We start from the raw sequence: 19579 nt of genomic DNA, 5'->3' as shown, positions 1-19579 counted from the left end.
TTTTCATCTCAGGCTTACAGCATCAAGCATTTTTAAGGTGAAATCGCAAACGGTGTTTGGAAAAAAAATTTACACTCATTAGAGCTGCAAAAATATTATTTTGATAAAGGAAAAAAAATCATAATTGAGAAAATTGATGAATTAGCGTTGGTTCGATTGGTACCCATCTGTTGATATAAATATCTAGAACCATTTCTATACATATATTCCAAACACTGGATAAAATATGAACATTCAAAAGGTTCAGGAACAATTTGATTTAAATACAAGAGCTTGGAATGGTGAAGAGGTATTCCCATTAAAGGCTAAAAAACTCGATTCAAGTATTAAAAAGAACACTGGGTTTATCAAAAAATTAAAGCAAGGTATTAATAAAAATACTTGTGCTACTCTATTGAAAGATTTAAGAGAAATTTCTTTGGAAAAGTACTTATCAGAGGTAATTAATACAACCAATGAAAGCTTAGCAAGTGTGCCAAACAAAAATGAAGATATAGCCGCTGCTGTTGATGTAATTGGTGCATTACATCAGAGATTTGGCCAAAGATTCACGCCATACTTAATTGAATTATTTTTATCTAACTTTAGTAACCCATGTGAAGATATTACAGTTGAAAAATTTGAACTTCTTAGAATTAATAGATTAAAGGCTAATTTAAGAATATTTTCAGAATTGTATTTGTATGGTGTAATTAGATCAATAGAAGAACTTGAACCAAAAACTGGTCTTCCAAAATTTTTGTTACTGAAAAAAGGTAAGGCCTCTCCTTTAATATATTCCGTTTTAAAAGAAATATTACATTACAGGTTTAAGGAAGGATATTCTACCTCTATTGCAATATTTTTTTTAAAAAGATTTCCGATGTTCTTGGATAGCGAAGAGAGTATCTGGGATGACTTCATTTTTGATTCTAATTTGAAGAATCTATTACAATCATTGTTTCGAGCTTTCATGGATGCCGTTTTTACTTATACCATAGACTTGAATAATAAGACTAATAAGTTAATGAAGGATCATCAAAAATGTCAAATCCGTACTGGGAAAGAACGTAATGAATATATCGATGAGTTTGATGAATTATATCCAATTTTTGAAAGATTTAAAAATGCCTCTCAAAGTTTAAGTGAATTTTTCAAAGTAGATCCACCCAAAATTGAAGAAACTTTTATTGTAGACTATGAATCTGCTAATAAGCCAATGATCACTAATCAAATTCTTCCTCCTGATCAAAGAGTTTGGGAGAATGAAGATACTAGAAAGTTTTATGAATTGTTACCTGATTTAAAGGATATACTGGAATCAATGAAGAATGAAAAGTCTGCACCTGATCCAAGTCAGATAAAGCTATTTTTTGAAGATATGGAAATGGTTGAAACGAAAGAAGGTATTGATGATTTAATCCGTCAATATTGGAAAAGTAATCTTGATAATAAAGCTACAAGAAATAAATTAATCAAATTCTTTACTGAAACACAGGACTGGAGCAAACTTCGCTTATATGCTAGATTTTTAGCAGCAAATGCCCCATATTTACCAGAAACTAAAGATGAATTTGTTAATATGCTAGATAGTAGTTTTAGAAGTCAATTACATAGCAATAGAATAAACGTTAAGAATATTATATTTTTCAGTGAGATGGTTAAATTTGCAATGGTGCCAAAATATTTAATATTTCATAAAATTAGATCTCTAATAATGAATATGCAAGTTCCTAATAATATTGAAATTCTGACTGTTTTATTTGAACAACTAGGTAGATTTTTAATTAACCATCCGGAATATAAAGACCAAATGGAAAAATTAGTCGATCTGATTAAAGAAAAGAGGAAGGATCGTCAATTACATATGAACACTAAAGGTGCCTTAGATAATTTGATAACTTTAATTTATCCACCATCGGTTAAATCATTAAATAATGTTGAGGATGAAAGCCCTGAACAAGAATTTTTACGTATTCTAATACGGAGAGAATTATCAACAGTGGATACTAAGCTTGCCACAAATTTGGTGAAGAGATCTAGTTGGACTAATCCAGATATTAGCAGGACTCTTTTTAAGCTATTTACGACACCAGAAAGCATAAGCTATCAATATATACCTATTTTAACTACAATTTTAAATGGCTTAAAAGATACTCATCCTAACTTTGTTGTTAAATGCGTTGATCAAATTTTGGAAAATATTCAACGAGGCTTGGAAAAAAACGAATACAACGAAAATATGCGTCGTATTGCCCAAATACGATACTTAACTGAAATGTTTAATCTCAATATTGTGAATTCTGAGGTTATAATTGAAACCATATATCGTATAATTAAATTTGGGTACCCGAATGGACAACCATTACCATCCTCTATCAATCAGTTTGATCTACCAGATAATTATTTTAGAATTCAGTTAGTAACTATGGTACTTTTGAATCTGGAAAAATATCCTAATTACTTAAAAAAGAGGTTGGAATTGCTTCTGAGATTTTTTGAGTTGTATATGTTTACTAAACAACAACCTATTCCGAAAGAATCTATGTTTAGAGTTACTAATACTTTTGAAAAGTACAAGAAACAAATTGGATTTGAGAGGTCAGAAAACTTGATAGAATGTAACGCAAAACTGACAATTAAATTAAAGTCAATGAATGTTAAACCAGAAAACTCAACACCGGCCGATAAAGTAGATAGTACTATTGGCAACGTAAATTCGAGAAACTACTTTGAGAATAATTTGGATGAAGAAGATGAGGATGAGGATGAAGATGATGAAGAAGATTATGATGACGAGGATAACGACTACTCAGATACTCCGGATAATGGTGATATGGACGCTGAGTTATCTAAGAAGACTGGGCACGACATAGAAAGGTCAATATTAGGAAACGATGATGATGAAGGCACTACTAGTAGTGATTCTAATAGTAATGATAGTGAAGATTCTGACACTGACGAAGATAGCGATAGTGATAGTGATAGTGACGACGATTATAGAGATATTGATGTTGATAGAGATGTTGAAAGACGAAAAATATACAATGAATATCAGGAGAAACTAAAAAGTGAAAGTGAACGTAAAATAGAAGAAGATTTTGAAAAACAATTTCAAATGATGATGCAAACTTCAATGGAATCAAGAAAAAATGAGAAAGTTACAAGTAATATAATACCACTGATTGCTAGAAGTAGCAATTCGGCATTCCCACCAGATAAACCAAAAATTCTACGTCCTAACAACATTACAGCGGATGATACAGCCCCAAGTAAGGAAGATGATAAGCCAAAAAAGGTGGCATTCACTTTTTTAACAAAAACAGTTAAGAAGACCAAATCTAGGACATTGGAGCTACCATCTAATGTCAAATTTGTGTCCAACGTTTTACAGGAAGAAGAAAGATTGAAATCTGAAAGGGAAAAAATCAAGAATATAGTCTTACAAAGGACCTTCGACTAACAATATCATTAGTGTACAGGTTCAGTAATTGATAATAAATACATAAAAACTAAGTAACATATCTGTGAAAACTAATTAAATAACTCTTTAATTAACTCTGATAAGGATCATTGTTATATCATCTTGTTTACCACCTTTGCAGGGAACACCCGTATAATTTGTATATTCTTGTGCAAAGACGCTGGGGAAATTTTCATCTTTACTAATTTTAACGATATTCTGAACCAGCTTCGAAGTTAAATCTTGCAATTCTTTGTTATTTAATTGTTTATTGTCGTAATTGTCTTTTAAGTACAGCTCAATGTCACCAGTAGCAATATTGTCAGTAACCCCATCAGTTGCCAAAATTACAATATCGTTAGGTTTTAATTGAAAGGAATATTCATCTGCATCCGATGGCAAATTTTGGATATAAGAATTTTTATTTTGATTTCTGGCTTTCAGGAAAGAGTCAGGAATAATTGACAGTTGGAATGGTGTATTAAAGCCTAATAGCTGATTTTCAGTTTGAAAGATTAATTTGTTATCTCTAAACACACCACACCAAGAGTCACCTAAATTCGCGATTTGTAGACACCCTTTTGGATCTAAATGAGCAACTAGTGCGGTTGTTGAGCCAATCTCTACAATTCCATCTTTCTTTGTTTTTAAATATGCAAGATCCAATAGTTCCTTAGGTGCCTTTGTCACAGCATTTGTGGTTTGTAATTGAAAAAAACTATTAGAAAATACATTTAAGTTTTCACACAATTCTCTTGATATAGCTGAAGAATCGAACCCATATTCTGCCCATCCACCAACCCCATCTGCTACTGCGGCAAATACCTCGTCATTTAGACTTGAACAATTGATAAATAAGTTATCTTCTCCAGTTGGCGATTTCTTGGATGCTATAAGTTTTTTGTATATTTGATCTTCCCTATCTTTTGGCTGATAAGCTACGGAAGTGTTGTAGCTAAAAGTATTATTTGGGGTGTCTTGTAATTGGTGATGATGTGTGTAATTTGAATTGGAACTTCCGCCATCATTACTATTGCTATTATTGCTGCTGTTATAGTTGGAGTACGATTTATTGTATGTTGTCCAAGATCCGTTAACAAAAGTTCGCTTTATTAGTAACTTTGTTGCAGAATGTGATGATATTTTAGATATTTCTATGGCAAAAAAGATAAAATCAATTTGAAGTTTATATAGGTTAGTAAAATTGTCCAAAAAAATAACGTCAGTAAATTGGATAAAAAAAGGGTTTTTACTTACTATAAACAGATGTTATTGATCCTCTTAGAGGTCTTAAAGAACTTGAGCAAAACATTAGAGTATAATTACTTTATAAGTGTGAAGCTAACAGTTGAGAGTGATATATTTATTTAAAAAAGTACAGGGATACTATAATATTTAAAAGTGCAAGGCCAATGATATTATTTCTCTGTTTTGATTATTTAGCTAATTGTTCTCTTTTTAAGAATTGGGGATTGTTGCTTTTCCTGAGATAATTTTTTAGAAGTCTTTAACAGTAGATCTCTTCTAAAGTATGATAGTTTGTTCGTTTATGCCCTTCCACTTTTTTTGGTTTTTCTTTAAAAAATAATAAAATTTTTCAATGATTTAATTTTTCTTGTTTGGTTTTCCATTTTTCGGTGTTAAGAAATTTGTTTAAAGGTAAAGGGATATTTAAAAGTTGAAGGTAAAATATTGAGCAATAAAGCTATAGCAAGCTGTGTTAAAGACACTATTAATACAATAAATACCTACAAAGCATGTCTTCTACTCTAAATGTTTTTCGTTACACTTTTCTAGGCTTTGGTTTAGTTGCCGGCTATCGTTATGACCGTAAACTTAAACGCCAAGCAGCTGATTTGCAAGAACAAAACGCCTATAACCAACAGTTGAAACTTGTTGAAGAAGCAAAATTAGCCTATAGCAAGGAAAACCCAACAGAAGTAAAGACCAATGAAACACCTGTTGATGGTACAAAATTTGACCTCGAAGACCCTAATTTGGATTACGGAAAAGTAATTTTAAACGCTGTCGAAACTTTAAAGAATTAATGTGGCTTTCAATTATTCATAATGGATTATTTTATTAATTTTCTTTCCATACACTTTTCAACTATTTGTTTTGTTACTAAGCATATCTATAATATTCTTTACGCTCTACTCATTTCTCCATATTTTAGTGGAAACACTGAGTATGTTTTTATTTTTTTCTTTGACCTATTTACTTTAACTATATATTCGTAAATACATCCTGTAAGTATTAAAAAAAGAAATCTTATTTTTAGTTAACCATTAAGGCTTTTTGAATTTGTTTTATATACGGAGTTATGTACAGGTAATTAGTTGATTGGTAATTAGAAAATGAATGTCATATAATACAGATTCTTAAATGGTCAAGAATCAAAAGTTCATATATATGCCAGTAGGTCAGAATATTGTTATTAGTTTTGGTGGTAGTATTTAAATATAAATTAAAATCTTTCTCTTGTGAATACCCTGCCTTGAGGCATACCGTATATATTTCTAACGTTAGCTACATTACTATCCCATTCTGATCTCCATACATGAGCCCCAATTGCCTCTAAATTATTATATTCTGCAAATTTCCTGATATTGAAATTAGACTTAAATTTATTAGCATATTTGGATAGTATGTTTTCATTGTTCATTATATCCTTTTGTCTAAATACCCAAGTTGAGAATCGTTGTTGTCCTGCATTTTTTTCAGGTACTGGTGGTTGGTAATCTACTAATAAGTTTTGTTTTAAATTGGTGAACTTTCTTGCATCAACTATATTATCATTATAAGATAGCTTGATATTTGTCAATGCATAATTCAAACTTGTATAATAAGAATCGTTTTCGATGTCCACGTTATCTGGGTTAACAATTAAAATTGTATATAATTGTTTTGTTGTGTCAATCAAATCATATTCTTGAATTTTAATAGAGGGTTCCATTGATGTAGTATTACTTGATAATGTATCACCTGGCTCTATCCATAAATTTAACCCTGTTGAGAATGGGAATCTAACATTAACTTCTGCTTTAGGGTCTAATGTTGGCATAGTATCTGGTATCACATGCAAAGTTTCCAATCTTTGCATCAGTAACATCTGACTATATGATTCCCAATGTTTTTTACCCAAATATCTATAGATTGGTTGCTCATAATCAATAAGGTTTGGGTTGTTTTCCAATTTGTTTGAATATTGAAAATTATACTGAACTTCAGGGTTATTTATTTCAGCTTGAATTAATAAATTTTCTCTTGTTTTCAAATCACTTGTAGATTCTAATTTATCATATATTTTTTTGGCATTATTTTCCAAATAATTGTAACTTAATTTAAATATCTCGTCTAATCCTTCTGGTGATTGATATTTAATCTTATTACTTAACTTTTTTAAAGAAGGTGGCTTAGATCCTGCTGTCTTATTTAATATGTAATCTTTTGTTGGCTTAAAAGGAATCGACAGTGAGGTGGATCTGACCGAATTGAAATTAGACCAAACACCAGGTAGATAGGATTTACTCGAAAGGCTGAAAGATCTGTTAAACATTTTTGAAGACATAATGTAAGTTGCACCGTCAATCAGTGGTTTAGTAGCAGAGTGGCTTATATTGCTAGCTTTTGTTATTAGTCATTTTATGATATCTCATCTTTTTTCTTGTTTTAAGCACTATATTTTTTTAGGGTCTTAATATTTTCCGTGTCACAATTGTTCAAAAAAATGTAAAGTCATAATTAGAATAAAATATTTAAAAAAATAAAATAAAAATAAGACAGAAGTATCGCCAAGGTTTGAATCTTGATTTTAGTTTTATATATGTTTCATTTATTAAGAAACCTTGATTTATAGTTTTTAAAATATATGATATATTTAAGTATACTAAAAAAGATAACAATTATGTATACTAATATTATTTTCTTATCGTAAAAAAATAAAATGGATAAAATAAAACAATAAAACTAAGTATAAAGGTAAAATGTTCAAAAATCAAATAAAATCAGACACAATTATACCATATACATTTGGAGATTACTCAGATGTGATATCCAAAACGTATTCCGAAATATCTGCAGAGCCAAAATCTCAAGAACAGCCTCTTAGTTGGCAGGAAGAATACGAGATCTACAAAGGGATAGAGTTAGATACAGCATTTTTAGAATTGCTAGAAATAAAATACAGAATTGAAAGCAAAAACTGGTTGGAAAGTGTTTATAAAGAAGAGAAGATTTGGTCACCAAAATTTGTATCAGACTTTTCTCCCCGAAGCTCAAAAGAGTCTCATAATGATAAGTCAATAAACCATTTTGAAGCCCCAATACTCAACCCAAGTAAATTAGGCAACAAAAAAAACGATTTGTAAAGGTTAGAAAATATTTAAGACAGTTGAAAGTAATTCTAAAACCATTCCCTAATACGTTCGATTTAGGGCATTCCCCCGTCTTTAAACAACGATATCCTTAATTCAAATTGTACGTTTACAACCATATAGATGTTTTCATAAGTTAAGAATAAAATTTGCAAATATTTATCCTTTGGATAGTTAAATTTTCTTTAATACTTATCAGAATATTCGTAAAACACTAAGTAGATTGGAAATTTTAGTATCTACCAAAAGATATTTTGATATATACGATGGCATATTTTTATCCTCAGAAAGCACACTATTTCAACAAGCGGTAATTCATATGTTAATTATCAATCTATTTAACAGATAATATATAACTAACCTCGTTTGTTGTATCGTCCTAAATTCTATACTGCTCTTACTGAGTGTTTGCCAGTTAATTATATACATATTACCCGGTCAATTGTTGAAAGATTTCGAAGCAATCTCTTTAATTTTCTGGCGCGTCGTTAAATATTTTATAGGGGCTATTACTCCTTCATAAAGACTGCATAATAAGTAAGACCTTTATTTGGTACGTATATTTTATAAATGATTGCTAAAGACTCTTTTAATTTAGGAGTTTTTTTGATAAGGTATATTTAGAAATATGTCTTTTGATGAAATTAGTTTTTTTAAATCTTAATTATTGCCGATTCTTAGCCAAGAATTCTTGTTGAAAGCATTCTTGCTATAACTAGAAAAAAATAAATAAATAAATAAAACAGAGTTCTTTAAAGAATATAAATTACCCCTAAATACTATATGATTATTTTTTGTACCTAAATCACCAATCCAAGTAAGATAACAAGCACTAGCAATGGGTGATGATTTTAGAAGAAAAATGCTTCTAAGTCATTTAGGTCGTGCCAATGAAATATTAGGTGGCCCTAGTTCAGAATACGAAGAAGAATCAGAGAATGATACACTTGGTAGTCTAAGCAACTTTCAAGACAGATCAACAAATTCTCATAGGTCTGCTATGTCTATTTTGAAAATAGAAAATAAGAAGAAGTTAAACCTTTCAGGGGATAATAATGAGGAAGATTCTAGATTACCATCTTGGAAAGATTTTTTTGATAATAATGAAATAGTAGAGCTAAAACAACGAAACTATCGATTCAATACCTATTTTACTATACCTTCAATAGACGAGGATGAGTTATTAAAAATGAAATCAATTCCATTTTTTGTTTTCCATCATGGTGCAGGTTCATCAGGACTAACATTTGCAAGTTTAGCCAAAAACTTATATAAAAGATTAAATGGTAATTGCGGGTCTTTTTCATTTGATGCACGAGGTCACTCAATGACTAAGCCAATTGATGATACTATAAAGACTGATTATAATAGAGCTTCATTTATTGGAGACTTTGTGGCTTTATTTTCTAGCTTTTTTGATAAACATTTATTAGATAAAACTAAACTTTTATCCAAGATTTCAATTATTTTAATTGGGCATTCGTTTGGTGGTTCTGTATGCACTTTTAGTTTTAAGGAGTTTATGCCAATGATTAGAAAATATATCGAAGGTGTAGCTATGTTTGATATTGTTGAAGAAGCAGCAATATTGGCTTTAAAAGAAGTGGATAAATTTCTCCAAAAAACTCCAAACGTTTTTACCTCAAATAAAGATGCAATCAATTGGCATATTCAGCATGGACTTTGTAAATCAAAGCCGTCTGCAGAGATTTCTGTACCAGCACTATTTAAGAAATCATCATCTGGTAAAATAGTTAGAATTACAAATTTAAAGAGCTTTGTTCCTTATTGGGACACTTGGTTCAAAGATTTATCAAAATCATTTGTTGCTTTACCGACATCCAAACTATTAATCTTGGCTGGTAATGATAACTTAGATAAAGATTTGATAGTAGGCCAAATGCGAGGTAAATATCAGCTGGTAGTATTTCAGGATTCAGGGCATTTTATCCAAGAAGATACTACTGCTAAAGCCGCCTTAACACTTATAGATTTTTGGAAACGAAATGATTCAAAAAATGTTGTTATTCAAACTAACTGGGGCACACCACCACAGCCATAAAAATAATACCTATTAATCTCTTCCAGTGCACTGACTATTTGGCAATATGGATATCTTCACTGGTGACAATATCCTCGAACACTTTATTGATGTTAGATAGACTTAAATTTATCGACTGATTATTTCTTAAAGTTTTACATAAATATCATATGTGTATACTTATTTAACCTTCGTTTCATTCGAAATTTTCTTGTTTACTAATTAAAAGAAAAAGTTTTTAAACGCATGTATCTATATATCGATATAGGAGATATAGATATACAGAGGTTCAGTAAGCCAATAAGCAAATCGTCTATTTATACCTGGTCATTTTATCTATTTGACTAAAAAAATTATGCTAAAAAAAATTAAACATTTGGCCTTAAGATTTCTTACTATTGTTTCTCCCTTAGCTATTTATTATTACAAATGTGTGTTCATCTTAACCACCATAAACACCATTAAAGACGTGTCTTATTTCGTCCATGGAATATTTGTTATTCAAACATAATTGAAGTAATATTCTACTCTTTTCTGGACTTAAATAACCTGAAGCTATGATATTAGATTGGCTTTTATCAGATCCTTCCGGTTGTGGCATATTAGCGGTTGGTACCATACCATCCCTCGATCTTTTTGAGTAAATAATTGGCAAATCTAATGATAAGCATTTCTTATTAACAGCTTCTGGTAATGATCCTGCACCCATAGTAGCAATAACAATTCCTTCATAATGTTTACAGACAATCTCTAATAAATCAGTTGTGAAAGCTTGATGGGCATATAAGATGCAAACTTTTGGGAAATTAAAGATAGGCTCTTCATTTGCAGATGGTAGTCTCAACTTAAATTTATGACATCCTTGTGGTTTAACAGGAGGATAGTAGTAATGAATTTCGTTGTTAACAAAATTTCCTAGATAGCCCTGTCTAACATTAAAAGAATCTAAACTGTTGGCGTTTGATTTAGTAATATAATACCCAGCAGAGATTTGATCATTTAATGAAACCATAACAGAACGGCCACGAGATTTTGGACTGGATGCAATGCAAATGGCTTGATATAAATTCATTGGGCCATCTGCTGAGACACTTGTCGAAGGTCTCATAGAACCAACAAAAACAACAGGAACTTCGCCAACATCTAATGTACTTTCAATAAAAAATGCAGTTTCAGCCATAGTATCTGTACCATGAGTAATAACAACACCATCAAAACTTTGTAAAGACTTTGCAACACCATTGTAAATTTTATATAGAATAGACTCATCAATATCTTTGGAGTCAACATTGCATAATTGTTCGTATTCTAGTTCACACACGTTTGAGATATCAGGAATTGATGACAATAGATCCTGAACTGTTAAGTCAACATTATAGCCTGCTGTATTCGATGCGGAAGCACCTTTTGACGCAATTGTACCTCCGGTACCTAAGATTTTAATTCTTGGTAAAGTAACTACAGATTGAATATTAGAGCTGTCAGTATCATTTATATCGTTTTCTGATGTGGTTATATTTCTAGTACCTGAATTATCTTCGTCAGGATATAAGCTATGGACCATGAATTGGGAATTCTCCACATCTGAACAAATCGTAGTAATTGCTACCGAGTCGTTAGGCATTTATCACAAGTAGTAGTTTAAAATTGATATTCTTAATATGGCTAAAAGGAAGAAGCGATCTTAAATTAAAGGAGATATCACATTGTCAAAGATTTTATTTATTTTCCTTCATAAGCTACCTGATTATTTTTACATAACCACTGGTAATATGGATGGTGACCGTGGTGACAAAGAATTCTTGAATGAAAATCTCGGATAAGCTAAAATCGATGGACTTAAAAATGTTCGAAAATTATCTTGCTCAACAATAATAACTTACCTTCATATATTTCAAGTTAAGCAGGGAACAAAAACTATGAGATGATTACAATAAAAGTCATTACTAAATAGTATATGTTAAAAAAATAGTATGTAAGAGAAGTATGTTGTATATGCATAATAGTTCAGAAATAAACTTATTAAAATAAGTCAAAATGAAATATATATATATATATATATTCATGAAATTGCTCTGCGTCTTAATGTTTGAAAGGGTAGGATAGAATGTGAATAATATCAAAGTTAATATTTAAAGCATAAGGAGAGTGTAATGAAAAAATATAATAATATAAAAAAAGCCGAATAGGAGTTATACAAGTTTTGTATTACCATAAAGGAGTGATATCAATCCAATCTTTCCTTTCTCTTCTTTCCCAGTACCCATTTGAGCCTTTTATTAGCTCCCATTTTTCATCAGAAATTCTCTTAAAGTATCTGGGTTTAACATCATGGCCCCCATTACGTCTATCACGTTGATCCTGTTCTAGTTTTAGCTTCAAGCTTTCAGCTTTATCATTATCACCATTTTCATAAGCCCTGACATCAGGTCTTAGTCTTGAATCTGTTGGTGGCAACATGTCCTTTTCGATTTCGGTTATTTCATTCAAGTTAGCTGCAAATTTGGTGAAACCATATTTCTTCTTTGGGCTTTTAACTAATTCGCCAACTTCCCATAATGTCTCTTGACTAGATTTATCCATAATTGAATGAGTCCACTTACCTATTAAGATTTGCTTAGAGGATTTTTTACTCTTATTTGAAGGTGAGACAGTAATTGTTACATCTTCTGATCTACCGCCAAACATTCCTGCATCTTTAAATAAAACTTTAGATTTACTGCCTATGGTGGATGTTACAGTAAAATCCTTAATTGGTTCGATATATCTATCTCCAGCAATTAAATTTTTTAACATAGTAGTTGGCTGAGACCACTGAAACTCTTCATTTGTAGCCTTAAACCTTAAATGGAAAGTTCCTTCATTGTTTAATTCAACAGATTTGCCCCAGAATTTTTGAACAGGGGAAACAGTATAGCTGCATTCCCATAATTCATGATCAACATGGATAGCAAATATCTGTGGCCTGTGGCAAACTTTTTCGGAGACCAATCTAAAGCCCAAATCTTCTCTTACCAATTCAAATGTTTCACCTAGTAATGGATTAAAAGGTTTTCTGGCATTTCTAATCTTCTCTCTAAACATTGAGAGCGCTGACAGGGCAAAAATTGAAACCAGAGTAATCTGGGGTTGATGGGACAATTTGGAATGCTTTGCACTGTTCTTAGATGTCAATATTTCAGAATATTCGAATATTTCAGAAAATGCTTGCAAAATAGTCAATGGTTCATTTGCAGTTACTGGCATTGCAATGGATCCTAAATCTTTACCTACATTTTTTCTTAAGAAAGACAATATTGATGGAGGATAGCAATTTGACTCTTTAATGTCATCACGACGTTTAACACGATGAGGCCAAGGTAGTGGAGTTAATGCAGTTGAAGTAGATTTAGAAATATCGGCGTCAGTATGATGGTGAGCATGGTGTTGGTGATGTGTCTCTTGTTCACCGTGTTCAGCCGTATGATGATGGGCAGATGGATGGGTAGCTGGATGTGGATGAACTGAGGTACCTTGCTGTACCTTGTTGGAAGTAGCATTCTTCGATATTCTTGAGTCAATTCTCGATAGGGCAGCGTGAGATAGTGTGGATGACCTTGTATTAGTTCTTGTTACTTCTACGTTAGTAATTGATAAGCGTCTAGTAGTTACAATAGAATTGATTGTAGAATTGACTACAGCAGGAGAAGAAGTTGAAGAAGAGACACTTTTTTGAAGACGTAGATTGGATGAATGATCGTCATCATCTTCGTCCGAATGTTCAGATTCTTCTTCAGTCTCTAAATCTAGAATATGTGAATCTAGATGGTCAGTGTTGGTATTGACGAGGGCTTGGTGGCTATCAGTTGCCAAGTTTATGCTTTGATTATCAGTATTACCGTCTCCATAATAATCATCTCCTTCATCATGCAATAAAATGACACCTCTCTGAATTATCTCTTCTGCATCAAAAAATTCATCATCATCACCTTCGTCCTCTTCATATGTGCTATTATCGTTTGTTATAGTTGAATCTCTCTTCAAGGATCTAGCAGAGTTATTTGTATCAACGGTTCTTAAAGACAGCATTGAAATTTTATTTAATGTTGCACTAATTGTCTTATTGTTATAGTTGTCATTGTAGGCAGCTGAAGTGTCATTGTCGAGTTGTGGAACTTCGTTTGCATTGGAGACCGAGGCATTCATTAGAAGCCAGGATTCTGTTTTTTGAACGAATAAATCCACAAAATCGTGTAAGTCAGATAAATCTTTATATAACTGATGCTTTTGAGTCATTTGACGGTATGGATGACTATGCCCGTGTAGATGTGACGTAGAATGAGAATGCGCATGAGGAGAGTTTGGATGGGAATGGTTACGTTTGGGTGACAAATCGACGGATGAATTGCTTGAAAATCCTGATGGTGGTGAATTTGAGCGTGATGTAGTTTCAGATAAATTAATAGAAGTTGTATTTGAAATTAATGAATCCTCCGAAGGATCATTTAAGGATTGAATATTATTATTATTTGAATTTATATTTTCGAATATGCCATTTGGTTTTGGAATATAGTGAGCTGAATGTGTTTTGTATTTATCCAAACGGTGTTGAATAATTTTCAAATTGGTTAAGATTTCGCTAAATCTTTGTCTATCAAGGTTTGCATTATCAATATCAGATTTACGTGAATTTACAGTCATGGTTCTTGACATTGAGTTAGTGTAATGTTTTCTGATTTGAGGGCCATTAGGATGTTTTAGGCTATCACCGAAGGAAATATTTGTATTAGTATTATCATGAATTTCTTGTGTAGCGCTGCTAGTACCTTTAGTATTTACATTAGCATCGGTATCTGAATTAACAGCATCGCTTGGATTCTCATTTTCACTTTCCATCTGACTCTTTTCCTTACTTAGCATCAACAATTGTCTATCATAACAAGATTGTAACGCTTCGATCCATTTGGACCAAAGATCTAAACTTTGTGCTTTTAATGACCAAATTTCCATTCCTGAATCAATAACAATCATACGTTCTCTTTTAGAAGCAGAGACGGTTGATAATCCAATAACAATTTCACCACGGCAAGTTTGATTGTGGTTATTTAAGTAATATGATAATGTACCATATTTAAAATCCAGAGAGAAGAATCTCTTCTTAAACCCTTGTAATTTCTTCCTTCTCTTTTTCAACAAGTAGCCTTGTAGATATCTGCCTCTACCGACAGATAATAATTCTATGGAATTCGTTGTGCTGTTAGAGCCTTTGCTTGCAATACTTTTCAATTCTTTAGTTAAATTTGGTGTTGCATCAACATGTCTTTTATTTAAAACAGATATATTATAAAGGACTTTCTTTTTAACGTTTTTAGAAGCAGTGTTATCAAGGATGAATGCATAATAGTACAGGGTATCGTCAGCATCATTCCCATTTTTAGTAGAACTTTTCTTCACGTCAATAACCCCTTGTGTCAAAACGTCACCTTCTAAATGGCCAATATTTTTAACCAATTTAAATTCAGATTGAATTAACTTATCATGTAGAGCAGTTGGAGTAGTCGCACTACTCCCTGTATTCTTCGTGGGTAGCCCACGTTGGATATGAGGAATACTGTGACTTGAAGTAGTCGAGGCAGACAGTATATGCGACAAGTTCAAGCCTGAGTTGGCAGCATTTGCAGATGAACCGCTGATATTGGAATTTGAATCATTAGTGATCGATGAGTTGGGGAAAGATGTATCAAGTGGTGATAAGATGTGGGTGACATCTGAGCCAAGATTCAATGTGGTGGTATTAGAAACAGAATTGCTTAAGCTAGAGGTGTTTAGTGTGTTCATTGGTTTCCTATAAATAGAAAACTCTAACGATTTTTTCAGAGGTTTAATCTGATACGAAATTGATTCACCTGGATAGCATTTCACCCAACGCACCACAAAGGATCTATTTTGAACATCGATTGATTCCATATTCAAATGTATATGTCGTCCTTACAGATAGTGCAACAATTACAACAACGGCAACTTTGATTCTTCTTAAGGTTAACTGTTTTCGAAACGATTGAATAAGTAGCTGAGTTATAAGTGAATCAACGAAATAAGAAAACCACAAATAAAGAAGAGAAAATGGTCTCTAGTTATGGTCACAATGAGCGTATGTTCTAATTGAAGTAGTGTTTGGTGAGTTAAAGCGCTTCTTTTAAGTTGCCTCTTAAAAATGCCTTTTCAAATTCTCAAATGGTACTGACTCAACTTTCTATCCTTTGCCTAGAATCTTTCGGTTTTGAATTTAATTCTTATAGTTTGCCAACAAAAGGAAAAGCCAAGTGAATTGATGGGTAAAAAACAAACAAGCTAATTTCTTAAATCAACACTTATTGGAATATCAGCCAAGATCAATTATTTGCGAACAGATATTTATTTTAGTGTTAGACCTTTCCGTAATTAATTCCAGTTCCTGGCGTTATTTAACACCAGTTTTGAATTCTCATTTTTCAGCCCGAGTTTTTCACCAGCGACTTTAAACGACGCTGCGACTCTTTCTGGGCCGAAGGCTGAGCGCAGCAGGGAATATATAATTAGAGGGAGCGAAAATGGTTAGTACATTAAAAATATACTCTTGAAAAATGAGCTAAAAATACTAAGCAAGATATATTAATATCCTTATTTAAAATAGCAGTCCTCTAAAAATCTATATAACAATGATTTAATTGTTGGTTGTCCTGTTTAGGATAATACTTAATTAAACATTTTTATATCACGTGACTTGCCGGCTTCTGAATTTTTCGTTTCTTAAATTACTAATTTCTAAGAAATAAAGTTCATCAAAAACATAGTTCAATATTGATCAATTTTTTAGGTAATATTGTAGCCATAAAAACTCGTGATTAGTGAAGTCTCATTTAACTGGGCTAGTCATAATGCAAAATCCTCATGAGCAACAACAGATAGATATACTTCGGAGGATCACCGCTACTGTCGATAGGCTTAATGAGAGTGTAGTGACAATGAATAAAGAACTCAAAGTGGCCAACAGCTATTCGAATAAATTAAAGTTTATAGGAGACTTATCAGAACATTACCATGAGAGCACGCAGTTCAACTTAAAGGCTACTGGGCTGAAAAAAGATCCTACAACGAATTGATATCATTAGCAGAAGTCGAGATCTTCTGATGTTAGTAAGTGTATATATATATATATATATTGGTTTGCACATCATTTATGTTTCGTTACCTACCACTAAAATACAAGTACATAGATGTATTTACTCAAATATTTAAGCTTATATGATTCATATGCACAACTGTCTTGTTTATCGGCTGGCTTGAGGTCTTGTAGATCTGTATTTTGTCTTTTCCATATTTGTCCTTTTTAGGATCTACGGTTTTTGGCAATACCGTGTCCTATATAAGCCTAATGCCTTTATAGGAAATAAGAACCGGTAACTTGGATATTCTATTCCACATGAATGGTTGAAAACACCTTCTACATTCTGAAACTCCCATTCTCCACTTGGTAGTTGTTGGCTCTTGATATACTCAATACCCCTATAGACAACATCTTTATCGGGATAATTAGCCAAGATCAATCCGATCACACTCCAACTGGTTTGAACTACATAGGACCCTTCCAAATCACCACTATCCACATAGTAGTGGATCTCGCTAGATTTCATTGTTTCAGACCATCCACCATCCTTGTTCTGTTTGCTCACAATAAAATCACAGCCTTTCTTGACTGTTTCAGAATTGTTGTAATCTTCTCCAATAGTCTCGAGGGCCTCTAAGGCAAACATCGAAGCATAGGTGAAACAGATCCCCCAAGAACCATACCAACTGCCATCATTGTTTTGTGCTCTTTTGATATAATCAATGGCTAGTCTAATACGCTTGCCAATCTCATCATATTTATAGTCGTAATGTTTGTGGAAGTAGGTCAATCCAAGGACTGAACTATCTGTGCATTCTACATATGGATATTCAACCATAATATTACAAAATACTTCAGCTGGGTTTAATAATTCCATAGACAATGGAGCTTTAATTTTCTCATAAGTAGCGAAGGACCCATATTCAAATTTACCAAGATTTTGTAAAGACATTAAAATTTCAATACCTTGATATAACCGTTCATCACTAATTTCATCATGAACTTCTTTAAAAGCAGGGCTATTTCTAACCATTATAATAGCTTTTATAGACTCGGCAGTACAATCGCTCACAGTGTATCCTTGGGTCTTTGTAGAAAACCCCCATCCACCAATACGCTTGTCTCTGAAACTACCTGGAACACATTCAGTGTCAAATTGAGATCTACACAAGAATTTATAACTTCTAATAATTAAGTCTTTGAATTCAGGTCTTTCAGCTAGACCTGCCATAAAAAAATATTGTACGGCAAATGCACAATCCCAAGTTTGAACACCATTTGTACCCATCACTGTCATCCCTTGTGGGCCATGAAATAATGCATCTTTGAAACGATATTGGCATCGTTCAAATTCCTTAGAGTTAACACCCTTTTCAACCAAGATAACAAGTGAGCAAAATGCTTGATTCACAGGTGCAATACATAAATAATCAGTATTTGCAATTTCCTTTTCAATTAAGTCTAATACTTTTTCTTTGGATTTGTTATAGATGAAATTGGGTCTTATCCACTTTTCATAAAATACTAGAATATTATTAGCTACATCTAAGATTTTAGAGTGAGGATAGTATAAATCAACACCACATACAGTATTTCTATGTTTACTAAAATCAATCGTATCATATTCTGTAGCATAAATCTCTTTTCTAATTTCTTCTATTAATGGTGTTGGGGGGCATGCAAACTTTGTCAACCCTAAATAACTAACCGGCAAATATACACCTCTAGTGTGAACCCACCATCTGCCTGGATGTATTGGTAATGAATAAGGTAGCAACCATGTTTCGGGTGGTGCTGGATTGACACCTTCCCACTTGTATAAGTTTAGCACACTTAGCCATATTTTACCCCAATGTGGTGAGCCAATTGCACCCCCCAGTCTTATAAGAGTCTTCCTTGCTTTTACACAAACTGGGTGGGTTTTAGGTAATCCCAATAGACGTAAAATCACATAATTTAATACAGTACCAAACACAGTTGACTTATCTACTGAATGTAAACCCCAACCTCCATCAACTGGATGGGCTGTATTTACAATATATCTGATGATTTCTAATCGTTCATGTTCTGGTATCTTTATTCCAGCAATGTACTGTACAGCAACATAACCAATTGTTAGAAACATTGGACCTTTATATTGGCAGGGGAAAATACCTGACTCTGGATCTTGTAATAATTTGAAAAAATTGGCACCATTCAATAATGCATCGTGAGTAGTAAAATTCTTGTCGCCTTGTTTGATTTTTGGTTTAGGCGTGGGAAAATCTGGAATTTGTAGTAACCATTTAACAAAAGTAGATTGTGGAATTTTCTTTGAATCTTCTTCACTTAAATATTCCCAGCTTTCTCTACCTAATTTATCTGTGATCAATCTCCATCTTCTTGGATCTGTTTTAGGTAGTTTAAGTTCATCAGAATATAATATATCCTTATCGGTTATAGCTGCTTGAAATATATCCATAACTTTGCAATTATTCTGATTTAGTTTAATGGTAATATTAATATCCAAATATAATTATGAAAACTTATGCTCCTATATACTAATTGTGGATCTTTTAACAAAGAATGTCTTATACCCTTTATATTTCCAAATT

At 32.3% G+C, this 19579-nt stretch overlaps 9 protein-coding genes across 9 annotated transcripts; 4 read left to right on the top strand and 5 right to left on the bottom strand.

The window, feature by feature from the left end:
* Positions 1-226: 226 nt before the first annotated feature.
* NMD2 (Nmd2p) lies at positions 227-3442 on the top strand (the record flags this gene model as incomplete). The annotated part of the gene is made up of 1 exon (XM_004177591.1): positions 227-3442. The coding sequence occupies one exon, from the start codon at positions 227-229 to the stop codon at positions 3440-3442; it is 3216 nt and encodes a 1071-aa protein (XP_004177639.1).
* An 87-nt stretch (positions 3443-3529) lies between these two features.
* On the bottom strand, positions 3530-4754 carry PTC7 (type 2C protein phosphatase PTC7; the record flags this gene model as incomplete). Its single annotated transcript, XM_004177590.1, has 2 exons — positions 3530-4596; positions 4700-4754. 2 exons carry the CDS (start codon positions 4752-4754, stop codon positions 3530-3532), a joined length of 1122 nt encoding a protein of 373 aa, XP_004177638.1.
* A 445-nt stretch (positions 4755-5199) lies between these two features.
* Positions 5200-5490, top strand: TIM11 (F1F0 ATP synthase subunit e; the record flags this gene model as incomplete). The annotated part of the gene is made up of 1 exon (XM_004177589.1): positions 5200-5490. The coding sequence occupies one exon, from the start codon at positions 5200-5202 to the stop codon at positions 5488-5490; it is 291 nt and encodes a 96-aa protein (XP_004177637.1).
* Positions 5491-5909: 419 nt separating this feature from the next.
* MRPL35 (mitochondrial 54S ribosomal protein mL38) lies at positions 5910-7001 on the bottom strand (the record flags this gene model as incomplete). Its single annotated transcript, XM_004177588.1, has 1 exon — positions 5910-7001. One exon carries the CDS (start codon positions 6999-7001, stop codon positions 5910-5912), a length of 1092 nt encoding a protein of 363 aa, XP_004177636.1.
* A 1655-nt stretch (positions 7002-8656) lies between these two features.
* Positions 8657-9880, top strand: PPE1 (phosphoprotein phosphatase methylesterase 1; the record flags this gene model as incomplete). Its single annotated transcript, XM_004177587.1, has 1 exon — positions 8657-9880. One exon carries the CDS (start codon positions 8657-8659, stop codon positions 9878-9880), a length of 1224 nt encoding a protein of 407 aa, XP_004177635.1.
* Positions 9881-10301: 421 nt separating this feature from the next.
* ASP1 (asparaginase ASP1) lies at positions 10302-11483 on the bottom strand (the record flags this gene model as incomplete). The annotated part of the gene is made up of 1 exon (XM_004177586.1): positions 10302-11483. One exon carries the CDS (start codon positions 11481-11483, stop codon positions 10302-10304), a length of 1182 nt encoding a protein of 393 aa, XP_004177634.1.
* Positions 11484-12067: 584 nt separating this feature from the next.
* Positions 12068-15805, bottom strand: OSH3 (oxysterol-binding protein related protein OSH3; the record flags this gene model as incomplete). Its single annotated transcript, XM_004177585.1, has 1 exon — positions 12068-15805. The coding sequence occupies one exon, from the start codon at positions 15803-15805 to the stop codon at positions 12068-12070; it is 3738 nt and encodes a 1245-aa protein (XP_004177633.1).
* A 950-nt stretch (positions 15806-16755) lies between these two features.
* On the top strand, positions 16756-16980 carry DAD4 (Dad4p; the record flags this gene model as incomplete). The annotated part of the gene is made up of 1 exon (XM_004177584.1): positions 16756-16980. The coding sequence occupies one exon, from the start codon at positions 16756-16758 to the stop codon at positions 16978-16980; it is 225 nt and encodes a 74-aa protein (XP_004177632.1).
* Positions 16981-17214: 234 nt separating this feature from the next.
* On the bottom strand, positions 17215-19446 carry ERG7 (lanosterol synthase ERG7; the record flags this gene model as incomplete). Its single annotated transcript, XM_004177583.1, has 1 exon — positions 17215-19446. One exon carries the CDS (start codon positions 19444-19446, stop codon positions 17215-17217), a length of 2232 nt encoding a protein of 743 aa, XP_004177631.1.
* Between the last annotated feature and the right edge of the window lie 133 nt (positions 19447-19579).

The sequence above is a fragment of the Henningerozyma blattae genome, chromosome 1 (assembly GCF_000315915.1).
Source record: "Henningerozyma blattae CBS 6284 chromosome 1, complete genome".
NCBI lineage: Eukaryota > Fungi > Ascomycota > Saccharomycetes > Saccharomycetales > Saccharomycetaceae > Henningerozyma > Henningerozyma blattae.
This window is presented reverse-complemented; position numbering and strand designations above follow the sequence as displayed.